Here is a 10948-nt window from a genome sequence, read left to right as displayed (position 1 = left end):
CCGGTTTAAGAATGTATAACTGTGCCACCTAAAAATATTGAGTCAGTGACTACTAGCAAGTAGCAACACCCATGTTAGAACAAAAAGAATAAGAACTTGTTCTCTGAAAATTTACTACACAATAAAGACACATTGTCATGGCATCGTCCGACACTAACACTTGTTCAATTGGAGCCACAACATAGAAAGATGTAAGCACACTAGGCAATAAGATAGTAATATGGAATTGGCTGCCATTTTCCGGCAGTGGCCCGTTCACTGCAAAAAGGGTAGACAAAATTAACAATGGAAAAAAAAAAACAGAAGATACAAAGTGATTTAATTGTTAAACAAGAAGGTAAATTAATAAGAGTGACTAATTATTAATTACATCTATATATTAAGCTTGAACTCTAAAAACAAAAAAGGATTATGACAAATTAAAAACAAGTGAAAAAAAAAAGCAAATATAGATATACGAAGTATAGTAAGTTAGTAACTGAGAATTTAGGTAGACCGTAGACAGATTGATAATTACTAGAGGTGGCAAAATGAACTGGTTGGTAACGGGTCAAAACACGTTCTGGTCAAATCAGGTTGGGGTAAAATAGGGCAGCTTTAAATTTGGGTTGAATCAGGTCGAAAACAGGTTTGGGTGAAATGGGGCAGCTTTAAGGTATCAAAGAATATCCCGCAAAGCAGGAGATCCAACATGGAAGATGCGTCCAAAATTTCACCCACCAATGGGATCCGGGTGCTCAAAAATTGTTTTGAGGTCCCTAACGCATACCTAAATCGTATTAGCCTAATTGGACCCGGGTGCTCAACTATTGTTGCATCTGTCTCGGTTTGGATCCGTTTACCATAGTTGCAGCCGCCCAAACTCAAGGAAATTGCCGGTTACAATAGTAAGTATGGAAGAAAATACAGAAAAGTAAGAAAGGAAAGAAACGCACTACAACCGGTTCCAATCATGATGATGGCTTGTTACTTTTTGAGGGGGAAATATTAATAACATGTAACGTGCACAAAACAGATGGCCGGAGAATCTCAACACTAACACAAGCTAGAAAAATGTACATGTAATGGTAATGCAGGAAAGAGCATTGGCAACCTGCTGAGGTGATGGCGGCTCCTTTTTGTTTGCTGGCTTGATAAATTTGTATGAATCACCATTATGCCACATGGCTAACATCTTCTTCACCTGAGCAGCATGTTTGAAAACAGCAGAAATCAATAAGTGTGTTCGTTTGGAAACATAATAACCATAATTCCAGTTAAAATAAAAAAACTAATATACCTATTACCTAATATCCTAGTTTTACAATTCCAAACCAAAATTTACTGTCTTTTTTTATATGATTTTTATTAAAAAGAGAGATTTTTTTTATAAAAAAAAATAAATTAAACCAAAAACTAGGGTTATAAGCCAAACTCATACTTATAACGGACAGATAATAATCGAATTGAAATTAAAAATAAAAAGGAATAGAAGCATCGATCGTTTCTTACATATCTGAGATACTCGGCGGCCACTTGTTCTTCTCCTTCCTCTTCAAACCGTGTAATGAAGCATCCGGTGTTGTTTGTGTACTGCAATTTTTGTTCAAAAAAATTAGATGGAAAATCACATTAATTTTAGTGGTTAATCGAACAATCAATAACACGCAAAACTATACATACATAACTATATCTATATCTATATACTAATACGAATAAACTAATTAACGAATAAATTAAATTTAGATCAGAGAGACTTACGTGCGATCCATGGCGATTGCTAGGAACCCTAATTACGATTGAGAGAACAAATATATAGTAGGGATGGTAATGAAACCCTAGTTCTTAGTAGGGAGAGATTATCCACCTACGAAACGGGCTGTGTTGCCATCCCTGGTTTTTAGGATTATATACTTCTCATAAATGAAACCTTGAGTCCCTTCGCTTATTACATCGCCATCTTGGTTACAAAGTTTTATCTTTAGTCGTCTCGCCCTTTTAAACCTTTTTCTTTTTTAGAGTTAATTACAGAAATCGTTCCTATCGTGGTACCACTACCCAGCTTGCAGGTTTCATCCCTGACTTTCAAAAATTACAGGTTTAGTCTAACAAACTTTGCACCGTCAATAGTTTTAGTCTTGACCATAAACGTCCGTTTAAAATCAGGTCACGTGATTCGCACGTGATGGGTAATCTCTTAAATTGGCTTAATAATACCCAGAGTTAATTACAAAAATCGTCCCTGTTGTGGACGGTCACTTGCAACTTTCATCCCTAACTTTCAAAAAATTACAGTTTTGGTCCAAAATCCAAAATAAAATTAAACACAAAATCATTTGGATTTCTAATGCATAACATATATCACAGATACAATCCCAGATCCAAAATCAAACACAAGTTTAATCTAAAATTTAATGAAACTCCAAATCTCATTACTTTTATATCAATACATGATCTATATACAAACATAGTATATAATTATATATATTTTCATTATATACAATTAACTCATAAACAAAAAAATCTTAGAAAAATCTCACTATCTTTACTATTCTTAGCTTTTCTTTTGTTTTTATAAGTTCTCAAAACAAAAATAAAACTAAGTAAAAAAAAAATCAATTACCTAAAAGCCATAAACACTTAAATCCAAGAGAGTCTGAATTTCTAGTTTTCAAAAAGAGAGTAGGGTGTGAGTTAAGGTTGTTTGTAAATTTATATCTGATAGAAATAGAAGAAGTTGGATAATTATGATTTTTTTTTTTTTGTGTGTAAATGTTTCTTTCATATAGATTGAGAATAAAAATTTAGATCAGAGAGACTTACGTGCGATCCATGGCGATTGCTTAGTGTTAAGAACCCTAAAATTACTATTGGTTGAGAGAATATAGATATAGAAGATGTGTGTGTAAAATTAGGCAGATATTATCCACCAACGAAACCCTAGTTCTTAGGGGTGGCAACGGGCCGGGTATGATCCGGATTTAGGTAAACCCGGACCCGGACCCATTTTGGCATGTAGGTACAATGATGGCGATCCTTTGTCCCTTGATGATCAAACTTATATTCTTGATAACTTCTTCAATTACCATCCGGGAAAAGCCCAGAAAATGGGTGCTGGAATTGATTACATCATGGTATAATCGAACAAATTATTATAGTTTGTTTTTATGGACACCCCGGACGTTGTAATAAGGGTTACATGTGAATCTTATCTCGAACATTGTTACTTGCCAATATTCTTGACATGCGAGTTGAATTTACCAGGTGCGGCGGGCGGGAGGAGGGTTCCGGGTAGGCCTTCGGTATCCAGTCCGGATACCCGTGGTCCGACCCTTATATATATATATATATATATATATATATTTCTTCACATGAGAACTCTTAAAGTATATATTTGAGAATCATTTTTTTAAGAACCATGAGAACTCTTGTAACATCCCGAACTTTTTTATTAACGGTTGAATTGAGTCGTTAAGTCAACACCATGAGTCCGTTAAGTCTCCAGACGATGTGATGCTCACGTATGATTAATGTGCTATGTGTGTAAGGTTTTAAAGCCTTAATGATTCATGTGTTAATGTGTCTAAAGTTATATTTTAATGTCTTTGGAGGTGCTTAAAGTGTTTAATGTGTTGTAAGTATTCCCCATAGGTGTTTTAAGCTAAATATGAGCCATAAGAAAGTCTAAGGACTAGTTTTGATAAAGCTGGAAACTAAAAAACGGGTTAAGGGTCTAATAATCTGTCATTAGACTCATAAATCAGAGAATATACATTTCCTTTGAAGCCCTAGCCGTTCCCTTTGTTCCATGGCATCCTATTGTTCGATTTCATCGTTATTCGGTTGATTCGAGAGTGTTTTGACCAAGTTTTTGCATCCTCTTTGTAATCTCTAGGTATCCAAGGTATAATAACATTGATTTTATGTCCTTTCAATCATATAATCAGATCCATAACTGGTCTAGGTTATTGGAATATCAATTGATGTAAAAAACGTGTGTTTTGATCGATTCGGTAACCTAAAACGTTTAATTATGTGATGCAAATCAAGTAAGGATTAATCAATGATTTTATTGCATCATTGTGGTCTTAAAATGGTGAATTTTGAGGTGCAAAAGTCGTTCATAAGGTTTGGGGTCGTTTGGGGTGTGTTTGGTTAAGTTTTGGAGGTTAAACAATGAGGTTTGTGCAGATTCGGGGCTAGCTGCGGCGCAGCTACTAAGCTGCTGCGAAACTAGAAAACAGTGACATATAGCTGCGACGCAACTTGGTAGTTGCGACGCAATAGCAACAGAATTTTCAAATAGCCATAACTTTTGAACCGTAACTCCGTTTTTAACAAATAAGCTATCCACGGAATCGTGAGAGAGTCTACTTTCTAATGGTAATGCTTTTTAAAGTTGAGGATGATGTCAAGTTACAGAAAGGTTAATTTAGTGAGTGATTTCCATGTTCCGTCGAGTTATGTAAGCTCTAAAGTATTAAACGAACCTCCGATGCATCAAGTCTTGTCATGGGTGATATTTATAGGTATCTAGGCTTGAGTCATGACCATAAATAGTGGGTAATTGATAGCTCATTATGTCGTTTAATGATTATAGGTAGTCGGGAATACTTACAAAGCTCGGTAACTTACGTTATCATTTGTTGTGTGCTTCTACGAGATAAGTGTAACATCCGTGAATTTTGACCCGTTGACTTAATGTGTAATTTGATGAATTATTGAAATAAAAGATGTTTTAGGTTAATCTTGTGATTAAATGACTAACTTTATACTCGTTGGGTCATTTGGCGGTGTGCTAGATGATATGTCGCGGGTTATGAACTAACTAGTTATGTTGATGGGTCAACCCATGGATCAAGTCATGATCCATGACCCACTTTAGTCAACCCAACCCCCCACCCATCTTATCCTTTCCTTCCCTTATTTTTCTTACTCCTCTCTCTCTCTTCCTTACACCCAAGAACACACCCTCTTCTTCCTCTCTCTCTCTCTCTAGATTTATTCTTAGTTTAAGGTAATTCAAGCTTAATAATTTCAAGAATAATAAACCTTATTATCATAATAACATCATATCGAAGATTCGGGCTCCAAAGTGCAAGAACACATCACATTCGGGTTAAATTTCGGATTCGAGTGCTATGTGGTGAGCTTGGTAAGTTAAACTTGTCCCATAACCTTTAATTTATCTTTGTTTACTTGTTTCTAGTTGAAGTCAAGTGGATTCGGGTCTTGAATCGGGTCGAAAAGCTTGCTAGTATCATCAAGGGTTTTTAGGTGATTAGTTCAAGGATCTAAGGTTTGATTTGGGGTTATGGAATGAAATTGTAAGATGGGCTATGTTTAAATATGGTCTATGTTTGATTTTGTGGGATAGAAACTGATTTGGAGAAGTGTTGGAACCAAAATGGAAGCCAAAATTGGGTTTGGGTCGTGGTTGTATGCTGGAACTGAAGGATTTGGGCTGCAGGAGGTGTTCACTGCGGCGCAGTGAGGGAGGCCAAGCCCCACTGTGGCGCAGTGCTTTTTCATTGACTTGGGAAGTGATTTTGAGCCTCACTACGGCGCAGTGAGGTGTGCCAAGCCTCACTGCGACGCAGTGATGAAAGGCTCTCCGGCAGTTTTTGAACGTAGTTTTCAAACGCTTGTATCTTTCAAACCGTAAGTCCAATCGAGACATGTGACCTATCGTTGGACTCGTAAATGAGTCTAGTTTCTTGTAGTAACCTTTAATTTGGTTGAAATCTCCCCCAATTCTAAAAAGGTTGAGTCTTTTGGGTCTAAGTCTTTATTCGGGAAAGTTACTAATGCTTGGGTACGTTGTGGCCGACTTAAACTTGGGTTAGATCTTACCTAGACGTTTTAACAACCTTATTAACCCCGAGAGTCACTAGGGTTGTACTCGTTATGAGTAGGATGTAGATGAATCGTGCTAATAATTACATATGATATTATAATTATAGGTGGTGGACGTGAAGTGATTGCAAGACAACTCCAATTTGATTTTAACTTGTATTAACTACTCTTAGCCGATCAAGGTGAGTTCGTATCTCCCTACTCTATTGAGATTCAGGCTGAAAAGCGTACATTGTGTGTTTTATTGTTTGCATTAACTGTTTGTTGATCGAATGATGATTGATGGTTGAATTGAATTGTTCGTGTGAGTTGGTTTGAAAAAGGTTATATTTTGGGTTAAATGTACATACATGGAAGTCGACTTTGTTTTCAAAAGGTTTGAGATATGGAGGGTTAGCCGCTGGTACACCCTGTATACAAACATCGAGGACTCTTTGAAAGCAAGCCCTCTCAAGTGTGTGTATGTATAGTTTGATCAGATTGTTGGTTATTGGATGTCGGATTGATGGATTATTGGGATTGAATTGTGTTGGTTGCTTAAGATGATTTGGTTGTCTGTTGAGACAAATGTGTTTATCCAGGTATAGACGTATACACTGGTGTTGGTCATCCGGGTTTATAGACGTATATTCGCCGATGATTTTGAGATGCCACATTGGTCATGGTGATGACATGTGAGTATCGTTGCATAGATGGCATGATGGCCATACATATCATACGTATTTTGGTTTGGCATGCTTATCATTCGCATCATGGCATTGGCATTGCATTTGTCATTCTTTTACGCATATTATATTGTGATGCATTGGTTGGATGACGTGTAAGAATACTTGTATGCGATGAATTGTTCTTGCTTTATGATATGTGGTTATTGTCGGTGGTTCCTCTTGGACCACCACTACGGACTCACGAACCTCGTGTTGACTTGTTAGTACACTTTTCAGGTAATCAGGTGAACCAAGGACGTGATGCATGATCTTGTGTAGCTTTTGGACTCGGGCATGGACTTCATGGATCAAGGATTCATTCGTCCACTTTTGATTAATGCTTAGGATCGATAGCCATCTCTAGAATTCTCTTTTGTAAACTTTGATGGTCATTTGCTCCTTGTGCATTGTATGAATATTTGACTTGTTATGGATTCACCGAATTCATTATTTTCATTTAGTTGCCTACGATAATCTCTCCTTGTGCTATGTGATTTCCGTAATATTTCGAGCCCTAGCTCGGGGTGTTACAGAATGGTGGCCCATGCCAGGTCGTAGAGAATTAGGTGGTTTGACCTAGACTACGACTTAAGTTAAAACTCTTCATATAGCATGCATGGCTAGGAATTTTGTGTGCAACTTGATTGGTGTGAACCCTAGAAAGTGTGCGTTGGGAGTTCGTAGTTGAGACCAATTATGTGATGACTTGAGTACGATATGGTTTTGGTTTGAGCTTGATTGCGATTGAGATGGATTGTTATTGTTTGGTAATAATTGTTGATTTAGGGCAAAGTGAAGTTATGGCGTTAACTTGATGTAACATTGTGGGAACCCTAAAAGAGCGTGATCAACTATTTTATGGTTACCCAATGTTATAGCAATTTAATGACATCACGGATTGCACACGCTTGGGTTAAAGCATAATAAGGAACCGATATGCTTTTTGGGAAGTCGATTGAGTGGAGGGTTAGCCGCCGGTACACCCTGTATACAAACTCGATCGATAACTAGAAAGCATATTGGATTCGGATTATACTTTAAACCATCCGTGCTAGATTCTTGGATTGTATGATAAATGATTATAGTGAACTCGGTACGATAAGTAATGAATTCCCCCTAGAAATCTATCGCTTGTGCCTTAGCTTAATGGTATAAAATGTGTATGTTATATCGACATGAGAGCATTGACAACTTGTGTGACTAACATGTGAGCATTTCAAGACTAACTTTCGGGTCAACGTGTTATTTGTTTTTATAGAAATGGTAAGACCAAGAAGAGCTGGAGCTAATTATAGGGCTAACTCGGAAGAACCTCTACCGGAACCTCAACCGGAAGTGCAAGGAGGTAGGGGCCGGGGTGGTAGAGGCTGTGGTAGAGGACGAGGTAGGGGCCGAGGTAGGGGTCGTGGTGAGGCTCCTAGGCCTAACTTGGCGGATGTGATTGCTCAAACGGTCACCAATATCATGCCAACTATTGTTACCCAAGTCCAAGCAACTCTTGATGGGAACAATGGGGTACAACCTAATGAGCATCAAAATGTTGGAAACCCGGAAAATGTGAATGATGAGGGTGCTCAACCTCATGTTGTAGAAGAAGAAGAAGAAGAACTCGAAAGAGCGGACAACTATAGGGATAGGTATAACCAACATGGAGTGTACCGCCAAGGTTGTCAATTTAAAGATTTCAAGAATTGTGGGGCACCGGAGTTTGATGGGTTGGGTGGGCCTGTGGAATGTATAAAATGGTTTGAGAGGATTGAGGCGGTGATTGAAAGGAGTCATTGTACTTACGATGACCGAATTTATTATGCCTCCGGTATGTTCAAGGAAGATGCTTTAAGTTGGTGGAACCAAGAGAAGGCCTTGGGTCGGGCCCACAATTTGGAATGGGCCGACTTCAAGAACAAAGTGAAAGAGAAGTTTTGCCCATCTTATGAGCTCCAAAACTTGACCATCGAGTTTGTCCATCTCAAAATGGACGGGGCCGACTACAAGGGCTATGTTAGACGATTCCAAGAGTTGTCTAACCTTGTTCCTCACCTAGTGAGCACCGAGTCTCGGGCCATTGAGAAGTTTGTTTTGGGTTTGAATCCACAAGTCCGTTCTCTCATCAATCCGGTCATGCCTACTTCCATGGTCGAGGCTATTAACCGTGCCGGTAGTGTTACCGAAGACTTGTTAAGAAGTGGAGTTTTGAGTAAATCATCATCGTCATCATCAAAAAGAAAGGAGGTTGGGGAAACGGGTGGTCCAAGGAAGATGGGAAGGTTTGACCCCAAGAATGCTAATCGGGGTAGGGTGATGGCGGCGGTGGAGCCGGTGAAGAAGTCTTATGTGGGGCCCCACCCACATTGTGGAAGATGCAATAGACACCACCCCGCCAATGTTCAATGTGGGGCATGCTTTAATTGTAACCAGGTGGGGGCATGTGGCGAAAGAATGTAGGGCACCAAGGATGGGTGCGGGTTCACTCAATGTAGCTCCTATTTAAGCTTTTCCTCCTCAAGGCAATCAAAGAAGAGGCGAATGTTATGTGTGCGGTAGCCCTAATCATTACCGTAACAATTGTCCTCGATGGGTGGGACAACAAGTTCAAGTGGCCGTTCACCCCAATCAACTACAAATTGCCGGGCCTAACCAAAACCGGGGACAACAAGGTCACCAAGTGCAACCCCGTGGCCGAGCCTTTGCGGTCAATGCAAATGAGGCCCGTAATAATCCCAATGTTGTTGCAGGTACCTTTCTTCTTAATGGTCATTATGCAACGGTTTTATTTGATTCCGGAGCTGATTATAGTTTTGTGTCTTCTCGTTTTATTCCTTTGATTGATGTGCATCCGTGTGCCCTAAACTATGTACTCGATATAGAAACGGTAAATGGCGCCTTAGCAAAACTTAGTCAAATACTTCGTGATTGTATTTTGACTCTAAACGACGTCGAATTCTACATCGACCTTATGCCTTTCAAAATCGGTAGCTTTGACGTTATTGTGGGAATGGATTGGTTAACGGCGGTAAATTCAACTATTGATTGTGGTGAGAGGGTTGTTAAAATACCGTTGTCTAGCGGTAAAATTCTTAGAGTTCAAGGTGAAACTTCCGATTCTCTAAATTCTAAAGTCTTTAGTGCTACCGTCTCAAAGGTAGAATTGAAGACCGTTCCTATTGTTTGTGAATTCCCCGATGTTTTTTTGGAAGAATTATCGGGATTACCCCCATCTCGTGAACTTGACTTTCGTATCAATCTTATTCCGGGAGCCGCGCCCGTGGCAAAAGCTCCTTATAGACTTGCTCTCACCGAAATGCAAGAACTCGAAGCTCAACTTAAGGAACTTCAAGAGAAGGGTTTCATCCGCCCTAGTCAATCTCCTTGGGGTGCTCCCATTCTCTTTGTCAAGAAGAAAGATGGGTCGTTTAGAATGTGTATAGACTACCGGGAATTGAATAAGCTCACGGTGAAAAATCGATATCCTCTTCCTCGAATCGATGATGTCTTTGACCGACTTCAAAGTGCCAAGCACTTTTCCAAAATCGATCTCCGCTCGGGTTATCATCAACTCCGGGTTCATGAAGATGACATTCATAAAACGGCTTTCCGAACTCGGTATGGGCACTTTGAATTTACCGTTATGCTTTTTGGGTTGACCAATGCACCGGTGGTGTTCATGGATTTGATGAACCGGGTGTGTCGCCCTTTCTTGGACAAGTTCGTCATTGTCTTTATTGACGACATACTTGTTTATTCTAAAACAAAGGAAGAACATGCCGAACACTTGTGAGAAGTACTTGAGTTGTTAAGAAAGGAAAAATTGTATGCTAAATTCTCCAAGTGTGAGTTTTGGTTGGAGAAGGTTCATTTTCTTGGTCACATGGTGAGTAAGGACGGTATTCATGTTGACCCAAGTAAGATCGAAGCGGTTAAGAATTGGAGGAGACCCGAAACACCTTCCGAAATTCGTCAATTTCTTGGATTGGCGGGTTACTATAAAAGATTTATCGAAAATTTCTCCCGCATTGCACAACACATTCTTGACTCAAAAAGAACGAAAATTCGAATGGGGTGATAGACAAGAACAAACCTTCCAAACTCTTAAGGACATGTTGTGTGAAGCACCCATTCTAACCCTTCCCGATGGAGTTGAAGATTTTTGTAGTATATTGTGATGCTTCGGGGCAAGGTTTGGGTTGTGTCCTTACGCAAAGGGGCAAAGTTATTGCATACGCTTCCCGCCAATTGAAGGTACACGAAAAGAACTATCCGACACACGACTTGGAATTGGGAGCGGTAGTATTTACTTTGAAGTGTTGGAGGCATTATCTTTATGGCACCAAGTGCGTGATTTATACCGATCACAAAAGCCTACAACACATCTTTAATCAAAGTGAATTGAACATGAGGCAAAGACG

At 39.2% G+C, this 10948-nt stretch overlaps 1 protein-coding gene and 1 long non-coding RNA gene across 2 annotated transcripts; one reads left to right on the top strand and one right to left on the bottom strand.

Annotated features, from left to right (window-relative positions):
* Positions 1-74: 74 nt before the first annotated feature.
* Positions 75-1923, bottom strand: LOC122579156. The gene is made up of 4 exons (XR_006320607.1): positions 1741-1923; positions 1492-1572; positions 1094-1183; positions 75-258 (listed from the first exon to the last, which is right to left on the bottom strand). It is a non-coding gene; the product is annotated as an uncharacterized LOC122579156 (long non-coding RNA).
* A 5879-nt stretch (positions 1924-7802) lies between these two features.
* LOC122580607 lies at positions 7803-10320 on the top strand. The gene is made up of 2 exons (XM_043752871.1): positions 7803-8952; positions 9050-10320. Exons 1-2 carry the CDS (start codon positions 7803-7805, stop codon positions 10318-10320), a joined length of 2421 nt encoding a protein of 806 aa, XP_043608806.1.
* The last annotated feature ends 628 nt before the right edge of the window (positions 10321-10948 follow it).

This window comes from Erigeron canadensis, chromosome 8, assembly GCF_010389155.1.
Source record: "Erigeron canadensis isolate Cc75 chromosome 8, C_canadensis_v1, whole genome shotgun sequence".
NCBI classification, from domain to species: domain Eukaryota; kingdom Viridiplantae; phylum Streptophyta; class Magnoliopsida; order Asterales; family Asteraceae; genus Erigeron; species Erigeron canadensis.
This window is presented reverse-complemented; position numbering and strand designations above follow the sequence as displayed.

Coding starts and splice junctions, on each gene's coding strand:
- LOC122580607 (XM_043752871.1), top strand. CDS start 7,803: ATGGTAAGACCAAGAAGAGCTGGAGCTAATTATAGGGCTAACTCGGAA. Junction 8,953..9,049: donor ATGTGGGGCATGCTTTAATT/GTAACCAGGTGG, acceptor TTCCTCCTCAAG/GCAATCAAAGAAGAGGCGAA.